The following is a 23,345-nucleotide window of genomic DNA, read 5'->3' as shown; positions in this document are numbered from 1 at the left end:
GAGGCTGAGGAGCGCAATGCCCACCTCTTAGCTGGTGGTGGTTGCTGGTGGTCAGTGGAGGAGGAGGTTGATGGCAGGGGCTGCTCCAGCAGCACGGGGGCTGGAGTAGGCGCGGTGCCCTGAGGGTGCAGGTGTTGGATGCTCTGCTCCAGCCGTCTCAGTTGCTGGAGCACCTCCTGGTGGCCTTCACGTTGCGCCTGGAGGAGTTCTTGGTGTGCTCGCTGCTGTGCCTCCAGTGCTTGGCGCTGCAGCTCCAGTTTCTGCTGCCGGTACTCCTCCAAGCGCACGTTGTGGCGGAGTAGTTCCGTGGCCAGCCGCAGGAGTTGCCTCCTTTGGGCGGATGGCCTCTGGCGGGGAGCTGGGCCCTCCTCCTCCTCACCAAAGTCCTCCGGTGCTGGAGGTGCGGCCTCTGCTGGTGCAGGTGGTGGTGGTGGTGGCAGAGCCTGGACAGCTGGTGCAGGTGGTGGTGGTGGTGGTGGTGGCAGAGGCTGGACAGCCGGTGCAGGTGGTGGTGGTGGTGCTGGCAGAGGCTGGACAGCCGGTGCAGGTGGTGGTGGTGGTGCTGGCAGAGGCTGGACAGCCGGTGCAGGTGGTGGTGGTGGTGCTGGCAGAGGCTGGACAGCTGGTGGTGGTAGAGGCTGGACAGCTGGTGCAGGTGGTGGTGGACGCGGAGGATGCACAGCTGGTGCAGGTGGTGGCGGCTGGACTGCTGGTGCTGCAGGCTGTGGAGGTTGAGGCTGGACAGATGGTGTAGGGCGTTGGCCTTGCAGGCCACTAGGGCCAGCCTCCTCTGAGTCTTCACCTGTATAGCACAAGAGTGAGGAATAGTGTTGGTGCAAATAACCCACTTTTGTCTTTCAGCATTCATATACATTGGTATGTCCCCCAACCTGATGACCCAGCAAAGAGATGGTGAGGAGAAATGGAATTGACACGGGTACGAAAGAGAGAGGCCCGCAGGCAGCTGGGTAGAGGTGGTGGATGAGCAGCCAAGAGAAGGACACCACTCACAACGTTGTGCACAAGCTGTTAGTTGTATAATTGTTAAATTGAACAACATTGCAGCATGTGTTGTGTTACTACTGACTTGCTAAACTGCATAGAACTGCTTTATGACCCCCATTACAGGCTCCTTCAGTTGAATGCATGTGGCCCACACTCAGTAGAGCACAGAGGTCACAGGAGGAACTAGGCACAGTTTGGTAATGGGAAAATAGGAGGGAGTAGTAGGGAAGGACGGCCCCCAGAGTTCTGCCACAGTAGTAACCTACACACACCCATAGGAGCCAACTGGAAAGTAGTATTGGGGGTGCTAAGCCCAGTGACCAACACTCCTCCCTGCACAGCTACATGATCTTTCCTCAATATTGGGGGTGCTCTCACACACACACAGCACCCACCCTGTCTGCTTGCTCCTATAACACACATGACCACTACCACTACTCAAATAGAGCTTACAATTAATTCTATAAATATGGGCACACAGGACAAGTAAGAGGAAACCCAATGACAACGGTAGGGATAGGGAGTAAGGGTAGAGAGCTAGTGAGTAGGGGTTACCAGGTCACAACAGCATCATAAAGGTGGCCTGTTAATATACAGAAAGACAGCCAGAGATACTCCCCCCCCACCCCCACCCACACCCACACCCACCTCCCTCCTCCTGCCCCCCACTCCTCACCTCCCTCCCCCTGACCCCAACTTCTATAACACAAGTGTACTGCAGCACAACAGATACCCCAACTGCATAATGAAACACCTACCTGAGTCCTCAGCCTGGCCCGAGGTGTCCATGGAGCCAATCCCGTGGATGCCCTCCTGGGGTAGGAGGGAGTACACCATCAGCTCCATTGGTGTAAGGTTGGCAGTGTCATTGCCTGGGGGATTGGCCCCTGCCTTCCTCCGAACATCCCTCCTCAGCTTCCGCCACTTCCTCTTGCAGTCCTCCACGTCTCTCCCAGCATGGAAGACAGCATTCAGGCTGTCCCGTACTGCCTCCCATTCCCGCTGCTTTACTGTTGCTGCCAGCCTCTGCCCTGTGGGAGCAAACAGACTCCGGTGCCGCTGTACAATTTCTTGTACCAGGAGCTCCACCTCTGCCTCGAGAAAATTACCCTTCCGGGTCGGCGGCATGCGTGGTGGCATTGTACCAATGGTGTTTTCGAAAATACGGAGTGGGCGTTTATATAGGCGCCAAGAACGCCCATTGAGACGGGGGAATAGGCGTTTCTGATTTGGGCGCTACTTTTTCAATTATACACATAATTCCTAAGCGTGCCCAGCTCAGATAGCGATTAGGAACACATGGTTTTGATTATGAGTAGATAAGTATGGGCGTCTCCACCTGCCTTCCCTTTCTTCATTGCCATTTTACCTGCCATTTCCTGCACTGAGACCTTGCCGGTTGTTCGTAATAATCATTTACAGGGTTTTACCCTCACTTAGCATGCTTGGGTACACCTGTGTATTTAGGGGGTGGGGGGGAAATAATTGTTGGCCCTCAGCCACCACGCCTTCCGTTTCCTGTCTTCCACGTCGCCTGATGCTCCCTTCCTTTCTCCCATTCTCTCTGCCTGGTTGTAGCAGGCAGTGTGTGGGGGCCACGAATTTGCTACACTCACCCCAAATCAAGCACCCCTCGGTAAGGGTCATTTCAATCAGGGAGATGTGCAGCTAATGTTCCAGAAGATAAAAGGCGCACTACACAGTCTTGAAACAGACGTTCATGGTAAGCTCTCGTTTGTCTGCCACCTCTTCTCTTTGTGCTCATAGTCAAGGAGTGTGCATTCACTGTATGTATGTAGTCTGGAGTCAGATGTTAGGTAGCTCTGTTTTCACCAGGTTCCTGTGCACTGTACTGTGGGGTTGGCAGGTCCTCAGTGGTGTGGGCCAGCTGTTGGAGGTGCTGTATTGGTTCCCGGTAGCTTCCATCTTCCTTGTTTATGTGGTGTACCCCAGTCCCCATTTATGAAGTGGCCACCCATTCTCAAGGTCCATAGGCGGGGGAGGGGAGAATGATTAATGCAATGGATGTGTATAGCACTTTATGCAACACCTTCCTAAATTGCTCCATAGGTAGTAGGGTAGGGAACATGCACATTACATTGTTTTTAATCGGTAGCCTGGACAAAATGATCGAGGTGGCTACAGGTAGTGCCACTGAGGCCTATGACGTGGTGGTGAGGGAAAGGGGTGTGTGTACAGGTACCAACCCAAAGTAACTGGTGGTGGATAAAGCCTGGTGGCTGCTGTGGCCTAGTGGTTAGAGCACCAGCCTTATAATCATAAGGTTGCTGGTTCAAATCCCACCTAAGGCAAGTCACTTCAGAGACAAAGTTGGACACAAACCCAGAATACTTGAATGTAACACACCTTGGTTCACTACTGGAGAAAGTGTGATCACACCTGCAAATAATGAGCACCATTGTTATTTGTGCCCTTCCCTAACACAAGTATTACATTGCAACTGTGATGAAGTAACCATCCATCTATTGGGTTTCCCATTGTTTCCCTTTTGCTCCTCAGCATTATATACCATAGCTGATGTATTCAATGTGAAAATATGAGCCAGCTGTTTGTAGGTCCTTCTTGGGCCCCCCCCCCCCCCCCCACCCCACCAATGTGGCTTGTGGGTAAAGATATGTGTCCATCAGACAGCAAACACTGTGTATGTGGTACCTGGAGTTATGTGGAAGGGTGTACCTGGCAGATCACACGTGGTACAATATTCATCTCTTATTGATGGCACTCTGTATTGTGGGTCAGTATGGTGGAGGGGAGGGAGGAAGGGAGAGAGAGATGCTGGCTGGCCATTTTTATTCATGAACACAAATATCCAGCCAGCCTCCCCGGCCCAACCCCCCTGCACATATATAGCCATGCAGGTTGGAATGAACAGGTGGCGTTCTGTCTGGCCAACATTCTCAGACATACATCACCTTCTCATTCACACAGCACATTTAATGCTATGCATATTGCTGCCTCCTTCCTCTCAACTCAACAGCACCATTTGGTGATATGTAATGCACAAGGGAGACAAACACACACACACACACCCTGATAGTTATATTATAACAAACATTTATTTGCCCCCCACCCCCACCCCCACCCCCACCCCTACAAAATAACCCCAACAATGCCCTCCTCCCCCCCACAACTCCCCACACACCCCAACAATTCCCTCCCCCACCCCCCACAGAACCCCCAACATTTCCCTCCCCCCACACACACAACCCCAACAATTCCCTCCCTCCCCCCACACACACAACCTCAACATTTCCCTCCCCCCACACACAACCCCAACATTTCCCTCCCTCCCTCCCTCCCCCCACACACACATCACCAACAGGCCCCCCTATTTAAATTAAGGGTGGCCACGCCCTCTTAGTAAGGCCCTCTGTAGCAGGGCAATGAGCAGCCCCAGCAGTACCCTTAGTGGGCCCTGGAGCTGCTCATTGCCCTGCCGTAGGGCTCTCACCTCCTGCAGCAGCTGGTGCTGGCCAACTATAATCTGCTGCTGGCCATCTACCAGCTGCTGCAGGAGGCGCACTACAGTCACCGGCCCAAAGGCTGGAGGTGGCCCAGGGGACACGAACGATGGCCCAGGGGATGGAGGTGGGCCAGGGGACATTGAAGATGATGGCCCAGGAGATGGAGGTGGGCCAGGCGATGGCGCTGGCTGAGGCGATGGAGGTGCCTCAGGGGATGGAGATGGCTGAGGGGAGGGAGATGCCTCATATGGAGGTGCAGGTGGGGAGGGGTCCTGATGTATGTCCTCATCCTCATCAATGATGAGGACCCCCTCCTCCGAGTCCTCCTCCTCCTCCTCCTCCTGGTGGCCCGCCTCCTGGCCTGGCTGCTCCTCCTCCTCCTCATCCAGGTGCCCCTCCTCTTGCTGTTCCTCCTCCTCCTGCTCCTGCTCCTCCTCCTCCTCCTCCTCCTGGAGGTGGTGGCCCTCCTCATCTTGGCGCTCGGCTTCCTGCTGGTGGAGCCCTGTGTATGTAAAAGGAGTGTGATTGAGATCAGTGCATACAACATGGCTTGCATAGTGCAGTAGCTGGGTGGCGTGAGGCAGGGGATGGGGCAGGGTGTGGTAAGGCGTAGCCTATGCCCATGGGGAATGAGCTGCATCAGATGACATGACACAGAACCCTGGACCCTCCTCTGATACACACCACGCAGGACATGTTGCCATACCAAATTCATTGCTGACCAGCATGTTTGCATTGTGAGATGCAACGAGGGGTTGATGGGCAGTTGTTGTAGGAGTTATTGGGGGGGGGGGGGGGCAGTGGGAAGGGTGTTGAGCACAATTCTTTTATGTGAGTTAGGCCATAACATGCAGTAAAAGTAGGGCCTCAGGCAACTGTACCAGGACACACTAATCAGCCACCACAGTAAGGGGAATAGTAAAGTGTGGCATATCATCTCATTCATCTCGGGGGGATGGTGGGACGTTGCAAGCACGCTCATGGGAGAACCCCTGCAACCTGCATCCTTGATCTGGGACAGATATGGTATTACTAGGTGGCTATTAGGCACATGGGAAGTGATATTGTACAACACATTTGCTTTATTCATGAAATGTATGTAGTAATCTGTACAGGTGTCCTGTTTTTGAATACTTACGGCGAGCCCTGAGGTGCCTTCGCACCGCCCGGATGAGGTCGGGCCTCTCCCGCCTCACCCTGCGGAACCGCCTCCGCAGGGACTCCAGGTCCCGGTGGACTCCAAAGCGTCTGTAAGATATAAGTTTGGAGAGCAGGGGTCAGGGGTGTTGGTCCTTTTTGTCCTCTGCACACATTCATTTGCTATTCACATACCAGAGAGAGAGGGTCTACAGTGTTGGGGGGGGGGGGGGGCACCTCCATTGGTAGTGAATCATAGGAGCCACCTTTTTTCCATTTTGGGGGGTGGAACCCCCAGTGGAGATGACCCCTCCCTCCATACATATTTGATATTGGGGGTGGGGTGGTGAAGCACCCACAGCAGCCACCGAGTTGGTTCCTATGCAGATGATGCCAGAGAGGTGGCCATGAGGCCAGACAGTACCGTTTGTATACATTATAATGTATGCTTGTTAAACTACTTTATATGTGTTATCATGACCATGTTATAAAGTATGGTATAGGTTTCATTGGTCTCATGCTTCCACTATTCGGAGGCTCCAAAGAGGGGTTGGAAAATGTGGCCTTCACATAACTAACGAAATTGTCACATAACACTAATATAATAGTCACATACCTAACCTAACGAAATACATTCTTGTAGGGATGTGGGAATGGTGGTCGTTTCAATAACATACAAATTATTGGTGATTGTGCATGTTCCTATATTACTCATGATCCTTGCATGGACACTCCAGTTACTGCTGGTAACATTGATGACGGAGCTGTTATATGTGTAGGTACAGGAGGGGAGGGGGGTTGGGCCATAACCTTACCTCTCTAACCGTTCCCGGATGCGGGACCAGGCTCGCATGGCCTGCAGCCTGGGGGGCAGATGGTGGTGCTGGATAAATAGGCGATGTCGGTGCCTTAGGCACAGCCGGACGAGCATCAAGCTCTCCTCCTGGCCAAAATTGGGCTCTCGCCGTTGTGCCATTTTTCCACGTGTTGGAAAAGAAGTGCCTTATATAGACGACCTTGCTTGAGGGACGTCGTTTCATGCACAGCTCCATATATGGATGACCATTCCATATATGGCCCCTATCAGCACGTGGACGCCCTCGTAAGCATAGACGTCTTTGACGTGCACATGCCTGCAGGAGTGTGAAACGTGCCTTCTATAGATGTGTATGACGCACCCCACCCGACCCTTTTCACATATACACAATATACATTTACTGCATGTTCAGTAGGTGTACAGTGCATGCAGATCCGCACATTCAGATGGGCACATATGATGAATGTATGGGTGGAGCAGCATGATATGTCTGTAGTTGACACATATATGCGTTCGTCATATATTTCCGTACCTGGATGGCCTGAACAACATGTACTGTACTTGCGATACACCTATGTACATTATTTTACACACCACGTGATTTGGTCGTTTGCACCTGCAATAGTCGACCGTGTTAGGGCGCCCAATTTAGTCACGCTTATGCGCTCGTCATTTGATTGTTTTCTTACAGGGATAATCGATTGTCGAAAAACGCCCACACTATTTTTCCATTATACAGGTCTATTTTTGGACGTTATCGTAAGAACGCCCTAATTCGTACTTGGACGATCTTTCCATTTTGCCCCTCTAAAGCTCCTGACGTGCATGTTGTAATAAGAATAGTCACACCTCTGGTGGTTGCCAAAAAGATATGTATAAAAATAAGTGAACAAACAAGAGAAAGATTAGAATATCACCACTATAGAGGAGGGAGGTGTAGGGTAATTCGATGATTACAACCATCGCGAAACAGGGGCATTTATAATTTACCCCATGCGATTTTATGAGACTTCCCTACTAAGAAAAGTACTATCTAGAAAACGTTCACGTACTTGTTCTACCTGTTTGAGTGAGGTATACAAACCTAAGTAGTAGAACATTGCCACTGATAGTTGACAGTTTATTTCTAGGATAAGCAGCATAAAATGTATTGTGCTATATTGGGGTCTTGCCAGGTACTTGTGACTGGGATTGGCCACTGTTGGAAGCAGGATGCTGAGCTTGATGGACCTTTGGTTTGTCCTAGTATGAAAGCTCTTATGTTCTTACGTACCAGATATTTTTTTGTTTTTCTTTGCTGGGTGAGGGGAAATTTGTTGTGAGATATGAGTTCAGCACTCCTAATCATTTTCAGTCGTTGGCTCCTGTGGTCTCCCTAACTTATTTCTTTCAAGTTCAACTTGCTTTTTGCTGTGTACAAGGTCTTTCATCTCATTGGCCAGCCTCTCACATAAGCACATATATAAGCACCGCCACGCTGGGAAAAGGCCCAAGGTCCATCAAGCCCAGCACTCTGTCTCCGACAGCGGCCAATCTAGGCCCCAAGAACCTGGCAAAAACCCAAAATTTAATAACGATCAATGGACTTTTCCTTCAGGAATCTATCCAGACCCCCTTTAAACTCAGCAAGGCCAGCTGCCATCACTACCTTCTCCGGCAATGAGTTCCAGAGTCTAACTACGCACTGAGTAAAGAAAAACTTTCTCCGATTCATTTTAAACCTACCACATTCTAATTTCATCTTGTGTCCCCTGGTTCTATTATTGTTAGAAAGTGTAAACAAATACTTCACATCTGTCCGCTCTACCCCACTCATTATCTTGTAAACCTCTATCATATCACCCCTCAGCCGCCTTTTCTCCAGGCTAAAGAGTCCTAGCTGTCTTAACCTCTCTTCATAGGGTAGTCGTCCCATCCCTTTTATCATTTTTCTCGCCCTTCTCTGCACCTTCTCCAATTCATTTATATCTTTTTTGAGATGAGGCGACCAGAACTGAACACAATACTCCAGATGCGGTTGCACCATGGAGCGATATAATGGCATTATAACATCCTCATGTTTGTTTTCCATCCCTTTTCTAATAATACTCAAACATTTTGTTCGCCTTCTTAGTTGCCACAGCACATTGAGCTAAAGATTTCAACGTCCTATCCACAATGACTCCCAGATCCCTTTCTTGGTCCGTAACTCCTAAAGTGGAACCTTGCATAACATAGCTGTAATTCGGGTTCCTCCTTCCCACATGTATCACTTTGCACTTGTCAACGTTGAACTTCATCTGCCATTTGGACGCCCAATCCCCCAGTCTCATGAGATCTTCTTGTAATCTTTCACACTCCTCCTGCGACGAGATGACCCTGGATAACTTTGTGTCATCTGCGAATTTAATTACCTCACTAGTTACTCCCATCTCAAGGTCATTTATAAATATGTTAAAAAGCAGCGGTCCCAGCATAGACCCCTGAGGGACCCCACTAACTACCCTTCTCCATCAAGAATAATGACCATTCAACCCTACTCTCTGTTTCCTATCTTTTAACCAGCTCTTAATCCATAATAATACACTGCCTCTGATCCCATGACTCTCCAGTTTCCTTTGGAGTCTTTCATGAGGCACTTTGTCAAACGCCTTCTGAAAATCTAGATACACAACATCCACTGGCTTCCCTTTGTCCACATGTTTGTTCACCCCCTCGAAAAAATGCAGTAGATTTGTGAGGCAAGACTTCCCTTCACTAAATCCGTGCTGACTTTGTCTCAGTAGCCCATGCTTTTGTATGTGCTCTATAATTTTATTCTTAATAATAGCCTCCACCATTTTTCCCGGCACCGACATCAGACTCACCGGTCTGTAATTTCCCGGATCTCCTCTGGAGCCCTTTTTAAAAATCGGCGTTACATTGGCCACCCTCCAATATTCCGGTACCACACCTGTTTTTAGGGATAAATTGCATGTTACTACCAGTAGCTCCACAAGTTCATTTTTCAGCTCTATTAATACTCTGGGATGAATACCATCCGATCCCGGTGATTTACTACTTTTCAGTTTGCAGAACTGCCCCATTACATCCTCCAAGTTTACAGAGAAATCATTTAGTCTTTCTGACTCGTCTGCTTCAAATACCTTTTCCTGCACTGGTATCCCTCCCAAATCTTCCTCGGTGAAAACCGAAGCAAAGAATTCATTCAATTTCTCCGCTATGGCTTTGTCTTCCCTGATCGCCCCTTTAACACCACAGTTGTCCAGCGGCCCTACCGATTCTTTAGCAGGCTTCCTGCTTTTAATATACCTAAAAAAATTTGGCTTCAAGTTCCAGGTTAACTTCACTCAAACTCTTAACATTTCACCTGCTGCAACTCTTCCTCCCATCTGGCTTCTCTTCGGGCATACTCCTGCTTTAACTGCCTTATCAGGATGACCCCTTCTTGCTGAGACTTCTTTAAACTGTTAGCTTCCTCGTTGGCTTGCTGTAGTTCGCCATGCAACTGAGCTACCAGTTATGTGTGTAATTGCTGTACTGCTTGCAACTGAGCTGACCGAATACCTAGCACTCTGATTGTTCTCCAGCAAAACTGCAGGCGATCCCCTGTAAAACATCTGTAGGATAAGGACCAATAGATCAATTAGGGGGGAGTTATCAACATGGACTACTGTTAAGATGTTATTTTATTGTTAACCCCAGTTATTAATAACTAGGCGGCCCTTTTACTAAGCCGCATAGGCACCTATGAACGCCCAAAAGTGCGCCAATTCAGCGTTACCGCCTGGCTACCATGTGTCCCATGCGGTAATTTCATTTTCTACGTGCGCCAGAAAATATATTTTCTTTTCTGGCATGTGGCGAAAATCGGGCGGTAACTCTGACTTGATGCGCATAGGCAATTACCGTACGGTTAACACGAGAGATCTTACCGCTAAGTCAATGGGTGGCGGTAAGGTCTCAGACCCAAAATGGACGCGCTCCAATTTTTATTTTGCCGCACGTCTATTTTCAGCAAAAATTTTAAAAAGGCATTTTTTTTTGCAGGCACGCTGAAAAATGGATCTGCGCGTGCCCAAAACCCGCGTCTACACTATCACAGGCCATTTTTCAGCGCACCTTAGTAAAAGGACCCCAAGGTCTCATTGCATAAAATGGGACCAGTGCTAAAATTGCACGAGCTAGTAGGAAAATAACATGTCTTAACGGTAGCCCTCTTTGATAACTATGTCCCATAGGCTAGTATGTTGCATAATTAGGTCATGAAGTACTGATATTTCTTTAGTTAAAAATTTCCCTACTCGTAGCTTGGGACACTTTCTTTGAATACTGTGAAATACAGTAATAAAGAAAAATTTTTTGTTCCATGGTCTGATCATCACTGGATCCAGTTTAAATGAAATTAGAAAGTTAGAAGACAAGATATGATTGCAGCATGTTTGATGCAGTGTGTGACCTTTGAATAAGCATTTTGATCCTCATGGTTATCTGATACTGCTCTCTTTAAAGATATATATCCTGATGTTCTGTTAGACATATATGATAGTGAAGTTCTTAAATTTTATGACATGTTGCCATTGCCTAATAAACTCAAGAGACTTCACCCTGTCCTATGGTTCATGATTGAACTCCGGAAGCTTAAAAGTGCCCTTTGTTCAAAGTGGAGTGGAAGGGGCAGAGACATAACAGCAGATAACAGACAGATTTACTTGGATATATTGAAGCATTATAAAACTGCTATTTCCAATTCCAAAAAGAGCTTTTATACTGCTAAATTACAAAAGTCTTTGGACTGGCTGAATTATTATATGTTGTCAGACACCTTTTGAAGGTGCCTGCAATTGTACAAAATTATTCTATTACTTCCGCTGCTGCTTTTGCCTGTTTTTTTCAAAACGAAGGTTAATACTATATCTGGTGCTTCAAGTTTTCCAGATCTTAAACTATCATTTGTAGGTGGTTTTTGAAATGCTTTTCATTTACCAATTCTCTCTGCACCCGTATTATGCCCAATTTGTCTCACGTTCAACTCCAAAGGGAACAGGGACTGGTCATGGGCCTTTTGCAGGATTTAGTTGCAGAGTTACAAAATATTTCTGTTCCATTTCTGTGCCTGATTAACAGTAGTTAGGCACAAGCACTTACACCAGCCTAAAGTTAGGTGCAAAAATGAGTTGAGCTAGTTTTCTATAAAGACAGTTACACGTGGAACTGCCTTTATAGAATTCAAGTGTAGCACGAACTTTGGGCGTCATTTACTGTTCCTTTGCAGTTCCGAAGCAGATGCTTCAGTTTGTGTTTGTGATCTTTGTACAACAACAACAACAACAACCATTTCTAAAGCGCTACTAGGGTTACGCCGCGCTGTACAATTCAAACATAGAAGGACAGTCCCTGCTCAAAGAGCTTACAATCTAAAAGACAAGAGAACAATCTAAAGACAAGTGAACAATCTAGAGGACGAGTGAACAGTTAATCTGATAGGGTGGATAGATTGGGGTATTTTATATTTCTCGAGCGGTTAGGCGCCGAAGGCAGCATTGAAGAGGTGAGTTTTAAGCAGAGATTTGAAGATGGGTAGGGAGAGGTCATGGCGTATGGGTAAAGGAAGATTATTCCAGGCATAGGGTGAGTAGCATCTACTGAAGATGTTGGATTTTGTTGTGTGAAATTATGTTCTCTTGAATCATTTACCGATATTTGTTGATTCCTGAGGAAGACGTTTTGAGTTTTGTCTTTGATGTCCATTTTTAGCTTTGGCAAATGAAGAACTTTTTTGTTCACCCTTGCATTGGAATTGGATTGGTCCTACCCTATTTCCATTTTCCTTGTCATCTATACCAGACCAGTCTAGACCAATGGGTTATGTCCATGCGGAAGGAAACAGAGAAAATAGTTCCCAGTAATTTGCCTCCTTAAGGGTATTATGCAGCCAGGAATCTTCAGTATTTTCTCTGTCTCCTAGCAGATGGTGGACAGATTGTGCAGCTTCTCTTGGTGACTGGCTGTTAGCTCCTGTCCCTGCTTGTTCTGGAGAACAGTGGTGCCAGGAGTGTGCCAGTAGCCCAGTTTTGGGTAATTTGAGATCATACTCATTGGCTCTGGTTCCCTCATCTACCAGCTAGGGGATATCCAGTTTTCCTGGTTTCCTCTCCACCCCTCCCCTACCTTGCTGGCTGTCTTAATGGTGCGGCGAAGGTTGATGGTGGCATGGAGCCCATTTAATTGCCCTGTGGGGCCCTTTTCCTTCAATCGGTGTTCGGGTATGGTTCTGCCTGTAAGGTAAGCTATTCTTTGTTTTTGTTTCTTTTTCTACGAGGATGATTATTTCCTTTTTCCTAGGATTTCTTTTTAGCTTTTGGCCGACCCCCCCCCCCCCCCCCCACCAGGTTTTTACTCGCCTAGTTTTTTTCTTCTTGGTCCTTACCCTTTCCTGGGCTCTGTGCATGTTGGCCTTTTTCTTCCTCTCATGGCGGCGGTTTCTTTTCCTTCCCCCTGTGTTTTAGTGGGCTTTTTGGGTGAGTGATTCTGCCTTGACAGTTCTCTTGACTTTTTCTCCAACTGTGGCGTTTTTTCTTCTTGGGCAACAACCATTTTTGTCCCTCTGGTGACTCTTCCCGTTTGTTCTTCTGCAGTCCTGGGGTTCTCCTAGAGTGAGTCTGCACACTGCTTGAGCTCCAGCAGGGCTTATGGACTTTTGGCTTTATTCCAATTGTTTGGTTCACAGTTGGTTAGTTCTGCTGTTTCGCAGGACTTCAGCCATCTTCTCTTCTTTGGGCCTCTGCAGAGCTCTAGCTTCTCATCCAGCTTGTTCGTTTGGACTGCGCTGGGGTTCTCTGTCATGCAGGATTGGGCCTCATCTCAGGTTCTGGCTGCTTGGAGCGTCTCCTGGTCCGCAGACAGTCTGGCTCCTTCTTTCTTCAGAGGTTGCACTTTGCTTCTTGGCGGCTTTCTTCTGGAGGTGTTTTTGAGCACAACTACTGTTCAGTGGCATGAATGCTGCTTCCTTTTCCCACGGACAGCGGGCCCTCTGTTTTGGGTGGCTGTGACTCTCCTGCCAGTGCAGCAGTTTCTTTGTTTCCTGTTTTCCAGCAGCATCCTCTGTATGGCATTGTTCCTCCAGTTTCATGGGGATGCAGCGTGTTTCGGCTGAGTCTCTGTCTCCTTTGATGTAGGGGTTTTCTTTCTTGGACGTTTTCTCTCTGGCCTCTTCCATTGTCTCTGTGGATCTCTTCCCCTGCGGGGTCTGTACTCCTCCGCTTCCCCTTTGGGAGGGTGACACGGGTCACTTTTGGCAACCCGTTTGCTGTTCCCTCTCTGCTAGATAAAGCCCCCCTTTTCTTTACTTTTTGGGGTGGCATGCTGCTGACAGAACCCTACGCCTCCTCTTTACAGGTACGCCTATTTTAGTATATCCCATGCGCTTGCATGTGGATGGCTGTCTTGCGTCGACCTGGCTGTGGAGGCAAGCTTCTTTCTTTGAATGAAGTGGAGTGTTCCATTGCCAGGCGGCATCTTCGAGAATGGAGCGGGTGGTTGTTCAGCTTCTGGCTGTGATTTCTTCCTCTAGTGTGAGATGTGGAGCTTTAATCTTTCCCTGCAGGTAGGGTGGTGCTCCATCGGTACTGGTCTACATTCTCTTGAAAGCTGGTGGTAGAGCATTGTTCCATCATTCTATGTTGAGCACCATTGGCTGTTGGACTTCACTTCATCCTTTGCTAGGTACCTTCTCTGCAGGCTTGGATGTTGAGCAGGGCGCCGTCTTCGGATGTCGAGCAGGACTTCATCTACAGATGTCGATCGGGGCTCCATCTCCGATACTAGAACAGGGCTCTATCCCCAGATATCGAGCAGGGCGCCATCGCTGATTGTCGAGCAGGGCGCCATCGCTGGATGTCGAGCAGGCTGTAACTTCGGGTGTTGACCTTGGGGTCCATTGCTGGATGTCGAGCAGTGTTCCTTCCTTGGATGGCTTGCAGGGTTCCATCGCTGGATGTTGAGCTGGGGCTCCATGGGTTGTTGTTGATTTTGGGCTCCATTGCTGTATGTTGAGACCGGACTCCATGGCATGTCAAGCAAAGGCTCCATCTCTGGCTGGCGTGCCATGGCTCCATTGCTGGATGTCGAGAAGTGTGTCTTTTATAGATGTCGAGTAATGCTCCATCGCTGGATGTTGAGCAGGGCTTCTTCTATAGAGTGTCTGCGGTGTTCTACCAGGGGAAGTCATACGCCACTCCTTCGCTGGATATTGAGCAGAGATCCATTGCTATTGAGCAGAGCTTTCATGCTGGTTGCAGAGCAGCGCTCCTTCACTTGCTGTCAAGCACCCTTTCCTCTCTGGCTGGGGAGCATTGTTGATCGCGTAGAAACGGTGTTCTCAGTGCTTGTTTAGTGCTCAGCCCCATTGGCCTGTTTAGCGCACCTTGGGGGTTGGTGACATAGCATAGCGTCCTCATTTACTGTCGAGCACAGTTTCCCATTTCGCTGCAAAGTTTCTTTTCCTCTTGCTCGGGGAGTGCAGCTCCTGCTGGTCTTACCTTCACAGCATTGGCCTTCTTGTTAGCATTCAAGGCAGCATTTGCTGCGGTGTGTAGCTCCTTCACTGCTTGTGCGGTGTACCTACCCTTTTTGAAGTTGAGCATTGCTTCCTTCACTTTGCTACAAGTGAAGCCTGGCTGTCTTCCTGGGGGTTGAGTGTGGCTCAGTTTCAGGCTGTGGAGAGCTGTGCCATCCTTGATCGAGGGGGGCATAGCTGCATTTGGGCTGCAATGACTTCTTTCCCTTTGAGGCCTTGTTTCATCACTGGCTGCTTGACTTCGTACCATTCCGACCATTGGGCACCAATTTGGCTTAGTCCATTCACGGCTGTGGTGTCTCTGGGAGTTGTGGGTAATCTCTTTGCTGGAGATGCAGCTTCCTTTTTTCTCTGGTTCTATGGTGTAGGTTCCTTCTTGGTGTTGGAGCAAGGAGCCATTCCTGGCCATATTATGGGTAGTGCCTCCAGTATTGGTTGGGCAATGCAAAACCGTTTGATACTGTGGAGCGGGCCTCCTATTCTGGCTTCCAGCGAGGCTACACTGGTTGCACTCCTTGCGTCTTAGCTCGTCTGAACCCCTGTGGTGTTGACCCTTCTCTGATCTTCAGGCGTCCTTCTGGCTGCGGCTGGTGTCTGAGGTAAAGCTATGTCGGTGATGACTTCTGCCATCTATGAATCTTTGGCCTTGATTGAGTCTCTCAGTTGAGAGGAGCACTGAAACATTTCCTGATCTTGGGAACTTGGGGCTCTTTCTCAGACTTTGGATGGGATTCCTTGTTTGCTTGAAGAATGGGGTTCCATTTTGGGGGATGTCCACTGCGTTTCATTTCTATAGGTTGCACACAGACTCATCTCTGAGGGTACGTCTTGTTCTCTCTCTTTCTCTTTCTGCTGCTCCAGTTCTGGTATTACAGCAAGGTTGTGGTGAGGCTTATGCTCAGCCGGTGGCACATGCCTTTCCTTCTCGGTTCTGAGGCTTCTGGTGGACTGGACCTGATGTTTCAGCCTTTACAGTGTTGCAGACACTTGACTGGATGACTCGCAGTCGGAGATTCCTGCGCAGCAGAGTATGTCGGTAGTCTTCGGTCCTGGATTGTGTTGTATTTTTTTTTGGGTTTCAGACAGGTTAGCAGGATATAGCCACTTGGCACAGTTGACATTCGTTTGCTGGGATTCTTCGGTGTTGTGGCTTTCTTGTGGATGGCTTCACTTCTTCCTGGTGACCTCTTGGTGGTTGTCTACTGCAGCAGCAGTGTGCACCTTTTTCCTCAGGACCTTCCTGTTTTCCCGGCTTCTTCCTTCCGACTGTCATTCTGCTGCGCACTACTTAGCTTCGTATTTGCTGTATTTTACCGTTGTTCTCCCACCCTAATGGAGTGACTGCTTTGCTACATCCCATTGGTCTGGACTTGTCTGGTATAGATGACAAGGAAGGAAAAATTATTTTCTTACCTGATAATTTTCTTTCCTTTAATCATACCAGTCCAGTCCAGACACCCTCCCTTATGGACTTTCCTCACTTTTTTGAATATCTAGGATTGCTTTATGGCATGTCTGTGACTGGGTGCCCTCCAGTTGATGGAATGCAGAACTTTTCATCTTTCTCCTTGCTACCATGTTGTGCCAGTCATGTGAGGCTCAGGATCATTATCAGTATCGAGCCCGCTGCTTCACTTCAGGAATCTGACTAGTTGTGCATGGACGCAGAAGTTATGGACACCATTACTTGGCTATACAAAATACTGAACATTCCTGACTGCACGATATCCTTAAGGTGGTGAATTACTGGACACTATTTTCTCTGTCTCCTTCCACTGGTGGATGGACATAACCCATTGGTCTGGACTGATCTGGTATGATTAAAGGAAAGAAAATTATCAGGTAAGAACATAGTTTTTCTTTTTTTTGTTGTGCTCCTTTACAATAGGGGAAGATCTTTGTTTGTGTCTTCCTAAGTAGAAGACACAACCATATCCCTCCCATTCTCCATCCACATGTACTCCCCTTTGCAGTTGTGCACTATGCCACTTAACTCATGCCTTTATGGGATAGTTCATAGGGCACTTGTGTGCAGAAGTGACACTTTTTGTTGCATTGACCTATGTAAGGCACGTTTAGCTGCAGGGGCTGAGTTATAGAATTGCCTTTTTAATTTTTCTATTTATATTTCTTAGTCTATCCTTCTATACTGTTGGCCTTTTCTTTTTTTTTCTCATGTACTTCTGTCTGTTTTATTTTGTAGGAACGAACATACAAACAAATAAGCATGGTTGATCAACTGGCTGTTCATTTCAGCCTCGAAGGTCACATGTTGCATAAAGATTCAGATGAAGCCAGGCGTCAAAGAGCAAAAATGGGCTACGTTGAAGGTAAATTTGTATATGTACAATGCTACCACGAACATGTTGATTTAGCCCAAACCGTAGATCACTTTTGTTGTGAGAGAGGGTAAACTTACCATTATCTGCAAGGGTTTCTCAGAGTGTTGTTCCGAAGTGTCACTTTACACATGTGAAGGGTAAGAAAAGTAAGCACCTACTTTTTTGTTTTATGAAATGCAAGCATAAATGCCAGTATACACATTTACTCCAGCCCTAGGGCAAGTGTAAATGTCAATCCCAATGTTTGTTATGTGCGTGCAGTGATGTGCTAGAGCTGTTTAAGTTTTAAGAATTTTGGGAGCCAGTTGTTAAAGGAGGACCTCCCCATGGCTACTTTAACAACTAGCTCCCAAAAACTCCCTTTTACTTTGTTGGTGGGGGTGCCGAGCCCCGCCAGCCAAATATATGGACTGCCAGTGCTCCCTGCTGCTTGTTTCCAGCTTTGAGCAGCATGCCGGGACTTCTCACAGCATCACTGCCAGCAAAGGTATGCCTAGCGGGGGGGGGGGGAGGGGGGGAGGAATGTTGCTTCCCCCTTCCCCCGCAAATTGCAGGGCTGGCTACGCCTGGAGAAAGAGCCCATTGTTAAAAAAAATTTACTAGCACACTACTGGGTACGTGGGAAGCTCCATTTTAGGTAAAACTTAGAAATAGGAATTGAAACGTCCAGGTCTGGATGTGTCAGTTCCTAGTAGTATTTTTAAAAAGGATCTGCTGATGTAGAGCCATTTCTGAAATACATACTGGAAAGGACTTGTATGTACCGGCTGTGTGCATCTATTTTATTAATATTAATGTCTAAACTATCAGTGCGGCCAACACAACAACATATATGTCTAAGCGTCAACGTTTACACATTTATGCCAGTATTTAAGAACAGCCAAAAAGTGTGAGGTGTGGCGCTGTTATCCACTTATATCAGGATCACAGACATAAAGCATAAAAAAATATTTATAATGTGAGGAAAAGCCTCACAAGCAAAGTTGGCACTACATTCAGGGCTCATTGGCAAACACCTCCCGTCTTTTTACTCACCAAAAATGTGTAATATAGAAATGTGAAGTTCAGTCAAAACTTAGCTTTTATCTTGCCTCTTATGGCAACTTTTATTAGGTTCTCCCCTGTATGCTCTCAAGCACCAAAAGCTTCTGTGATCACTGCAAATATGGTGACCCAGGGGCTGATATTCAAAGTGGTTTAAGCCGGTAGGAGAGGCTCCTGCCTGCCTAAATCACATTTAAACTAGAAGGCAGGGGTGACAAAAGGAAACAAGGGAATTCAGAAAGTCACCCCTTGAATAAACATGATGGCAAGGGAAAGGTCATCTAAATATAGAAAACCACCTAAACGCACTAAGCACATGGAAAGCAATGAGCACAAATATTCATAGTCAAGGTAAAAAGGTTCAAGACTTGCAAGCCCTGATGTTTGAAGAAAATTTAGGTATTGTTGCAATTAGAGAGACATGGGTCAATGATTCCCATGAATGGGATGTGGCTATACCGGGCTATAATCTTTTTAGGAAGGATAGAGAGGGCCGAAGAGGTGGAGGAGTGGCGCTGTATGTGAGAGACAATTTCAGAGCGGCTGAAATGCGGGGAGCCTAGGGAAAGGAAGAAGCTTTATGGATCGTCCCGGAAAGAGAAGATGGAACCTGTATCCACACGGGGGTTATCTACAGACCTCCGGGACAAACGAAGAAGCTAGACAAGGATCTGATAGAAGATATACAAAAGATTGGTAGGAAAGGCGAGGAGCTACTGTTGGGAGATTTCAACTTGTCTGATGTGGATTGGAACGTCCTGTCTGCAGAATCAACATGGTTTAACCAAAGGTAAATCGTGCCAAACAAATCTTATTGAATTCTTTGACTGGGTGACCAGAGAATTGGATCAAGGACGTTCAATAGATGTAATCTACTTAGATTTCAGCAAAGCCTCATAGGAGGCTCTTGGATAAACTTGACAGGCTGAAGATAGGACCCAAAGTGGTGAACTGGTTTAGGAACTGGTTGACGGACAGATGCCAAAGGGTGGTGGTTAATGGAATTCATTCGAAGGAGGGAAAGGTAAATAGTGAAGTGCCTCAGGGATCGGTGCTGAGGCTGATTGTGTTCAATATATTTGTGAGTGACATTGCCGAAGGGTTAAAAGGTAAAGTGTGCCTTTTTGTGGTTGATACCAAGATTTGTAACGGAGTGAACACCCTGGAGGGAGTGGAAAACATAAAGGATCTGCAGAAGCTAGGAGAATGGTCTATTGTTTGGCAATTAAAATTCAATCCAAAGAATTGCAAAGTTATGCACTTAGGGAGTAAAAATCCACGGAAAACGTATGTTAGGCGGTAAGAGTCTGATATGCACAGGCAGGGAGAGGGATCTTGGGATGATAGTATCTGAGGATCTGAAGGCGACAAAAAAGTGTGACAAGGTGTTGGCCATAGCCAGAAGGATGCTATGCTGTATAGAGAGGTGTAATCAGCCGGAGAAAGGAAGTGTTGATGCCTCTGTACAGGGCATTGGTGAGGCCCCACCTGTAGTATTGTGTTCAGTTTTGGAGGATGTTTTTGCCTATTGCTATTTCCTGTTTGAATTTGGCTAGGAGAGTGAGTAGTACTGTTTCAGTGCTGTGGAGGGGGTGAAAACCTGACTGTGATTCGTGTAATATTGAGAATTTGTTTATATAATCTCTGAGTTGTTTGGTTACTATGCTTTCCATCAGTTTGACTACTAACGAGATGGATACTACTGGATGGTAGTTAGTGATTTCATTTGTGTTTTTCTAGGTGTCTTTTTGTATCGGGGTGAGTAGGATATTTCCTTTTTCCTTGGGGAAGAGACCTTGCTGAAGCATGTAATTTAGGTGGGATGTGAGGTCTTCTATGAAGCGGTCAGGGGCGGATTTCATTAGGTAGCTGGGGCAGGTATCTAGTTTACAGTGAGTGTTGGAGAACCTGCTAATCGCCTGGGTAACTGTTTCGACGGTAAGGAGGGCGAAGTTTAGCCAAGTCCGGTCAGCCGGGTATGCTCCAGTGGTAGGGTCCAACTCATTAAGGAAGTGATCGATGTCAGTGGTGGCTTGAGGTAGCGTATTACGTAGGTTTATAATTTTTTCATTGAAATACTTAGCATGTTTATCTGCCGATGGGATGTCTGTATTCGTTGTAGTGACCGAGTTGGTGTCTAGGAGTTTGTTCACGAGTTGGTATAATTTCTTTGTGTCTTTGTAATGTGTCCCTATTTTAGTTTTATAGTAAGATCTTTTGGTCTGCCTTATTGCGTATTTGTATTTTCTTTGTATTTGTTTCCATGTGTGAGTGTGTGTTCATCTTTTGATTTTCTCCATGCTCATTCAAGTTTCCTGGAGTGTGTTTTTAGTTTTTTCAGTTCATCATTGAACCATGGTATCAAGTTATGCCTGTGTGAGGTTCTTGTTCATAAGGGTGCTGTTTTATCTAGTATACTTTTGCATCTTTTGTCCCATTCTATGAGGTAGTATATGGAGTCTGTTTGTGCTGACCATTCGTTGTTGTATATCAGTTGCCAGAATGTTTTCGTGTCTACTTGACCTCTTGTGCTGTATGATTTTATGATTCACCTTCCTGGTTGGTCGCCTAAATTAAGGTGCCATAATGGGATGCACAGCGCTAATTCTGTAATGTCATTGAGGCTCACCTAACCCCTTAAGAATACAAGCAGAAAGTATCTTAGGTGCACCAACACTTAGACACAACTATTTAAACCAAGTCAGTGTCTTGCATAAGTTGCCATTCCTAAGTGCATCATGCAGCATGCACAAGTAACAATAATCTATAGGTTGCTCACGTCACACGCTGATACGTCCATGAAATATGCCCATGCGCCACTCACAGGTATGTCCCACTTTCAGTCACATGGTGTGAAAGTTGCACATAAATTTTGTGGGATAGCATCCAGTATTTACGTGTGTATTAGCCAATTAATGGAACTAATCTTATGTTTAAGTGCCAGAATTGGTGCCTAACTTTAGGCACACCTTACCTTTATATTGTCCCTTGCTATTTTATTGCTCTTGAGTCAATTATATTGGGATTGATCGTACAAATTCTTTTGGTCAGTCCGCCTACAATGGTACAGACTGATTTACAGCCTGCTTTCTATAGAATTCCATGGCCAAAGGTAATATCACAGTCCTTAGTTGTGTTTATGAAGCACCTTGCAGGGATCATGCAGAAAATAAGATTACGTAAATAAGACTCAAATAGTTTTGGTCAAAGGAATCCAATAGATGGTTGGGTTCCATAATCCTTATCTTCCCTAAGGCTTCCCCCCCCCCCCCCACCCCTTTAAGGCATAGAGTGACACTTCCCCTCATATCCTGGGACATGTCACATCAACCAGATGTTTAGCTTCTGGCTCTGGGGCTATAAAGGCGTTATGACTGAATCTATGGGTGGCCCCTGGCAGTGCTATAAGAGGCCCACAGATGTTGCTCCCTGCCTCACATAGAAACATTGTGCACACTTCTCAAACCCTGTGGTACAGTTGCAGTACTCTTCGGATTATTTTCTCAGATTGATTGATGTCTGGATCATAGAACCCTGAAGAACAGAGATCCATACCACTTAAGTTTTCCATCATTCTCTGGTATTTGGTGTAATAAAATTGTAGAGGATTCTTTTCACTATCAGGCTGTTCATTTTTGGCTTTCGTTACCATTAGATTTTCAAGCTTCTACATCATACTTTTCCTTTTGTAAAGATCTGAAAACTTATTTAAAAAATTTCTGGTCTAATGACAATGCTGTACTGTTTATCCTTATTTTTTCTTACCCACTTTGAGCCTCTGCTGTTTGGGAATTAGTGGACTACAATAACCTTATTACATTACATCACTGCGTCAGTGCAAAAGCTATTAATTACATTGTTTTTGGTCAGCTCTTTGTGTTGTCATTTAGTATTGCAGGTACTATGTAAGTGCATGCATATCTGCATGATCATATATACTCCTGTGAGGTCATATGTACAGTTCAAATACAGGGCCATCATGCATTCTGTGATATATGGACAATGACTTCAGAGTTGCACTCTATAAAGCCACATAAACTGTCTACAATAGAGCCACATAGGGCTGACCTTCTGTTACTGGGTCCTATGTGCTAAGAAGAATACACAAAGGTAGGTATGGCAAGAGCTATGTTATCAGAGGATGGCAAAGTCTGTTCTGTGCATTGGACAATGATTAACAAACACAGATAATGAGGCATATTTTCAAAGCACTTAGCCTTCCAAAGTTCCATAGAAACCTATGGAACTTTGGAAGGCTAAGTGCTTTGAAAATATGCCTCTATGTGAACAAAACAATAATGTGTATTATAAAACAGTGCTTCTTTTGAACATGTACATAATTCATTTGTCAGGGAAAGGGGAGAAACATCATCACAAAACAATTTTGGGCAACTAAACCAAAATGTACCCAAATTCAGTACCCCTGGTAGACGATGAGCAGCCAGCATAGGAGGTAGCAGGTGCTATACATCACAAGAAGGTATGTACTGCCAAGGTATGGCAGATGCTGTATAGCATCATTTCACTTTCTCGCCAAAAGCTCTACAGCATCTCCCACCCTAGGTACCGTGTTTCCCCGAAAATAAGACACTGTCTTATATTAATTTTTGCCCCCCAAAATGCACTAGGTCTTATTTTCAGGGGCTGTCTTATTTTTCGGGGAAACATCGGGGTTGGCCCGCCCGCCCTCCATCGCTCCCGGAACTAACCTTAAACGCCTCCTTTCACCTTTGCAGCAAGCAGCAGCAGGGCAGGCCACTCCTTCCTTCCATGTCCCGGCGTCGCCTGACGTAACGTCTGCGAGGGCGGGGCACGGAAGGAGAGGTCTGCCCTGCTGCTGCTTGCTGCGAAGGTGAAAGGAGGCATTTAAGGTTAGTTCCGGGAGTGACGGAGGGCGGGTGGAGGGGGGGCCGGCGACCTCGGGTAGGGGGGCCGCCCAGGGGCGGCCTTGTCCGGCT

At 46.8% G+C, this 23,345-nt stretch overlaps 1 protein-coding gene across 2 annotated transcripts in view; it reads left to right on the top strand.

Moving 5' to 3' along the window:
• The window catches only part of DNAI1 (dynein axonemal intermediate chain 1), a 524,712-nt gene that overhangs the window by 103,404 nt on the left and 397,963 nt on the right, over positions 1–23,345 (top strand). For both annotated transcript variants that reach the window (XM_030192851.1, XM_030192850.1), the window contains exon 5: positions 17,205–17,331. In XM_030192851.1, the coding sequence (XP_030048711.1) occupies positions 17,205–17,331 (127 nt within the window). The remainder of the gene's footprint in view (positions 1–17,204; positions 17,332–23,345) is intronic.

This window comes from Microcaecilia unicolor, chromosome 2 (assembly GCF_901765095.1).
Source record: "Microcaecilia unicolor chromosome 2, aMicUni1.1, whole genome shotgun sequence".
Taxonomy (NCBI): domain Eukaryota; kingdom Metazoa; phylum Chordata; class Amphibia; order Gymnophiona; family Siphonopidae; genus Microcaecilia; species Microcaecilia unicolor.
The sequence above is the reverse complement of the archived record's forward strand: the minus strand, read 5'-3'. Positions and strand labels throughout refer to the sequence as shown.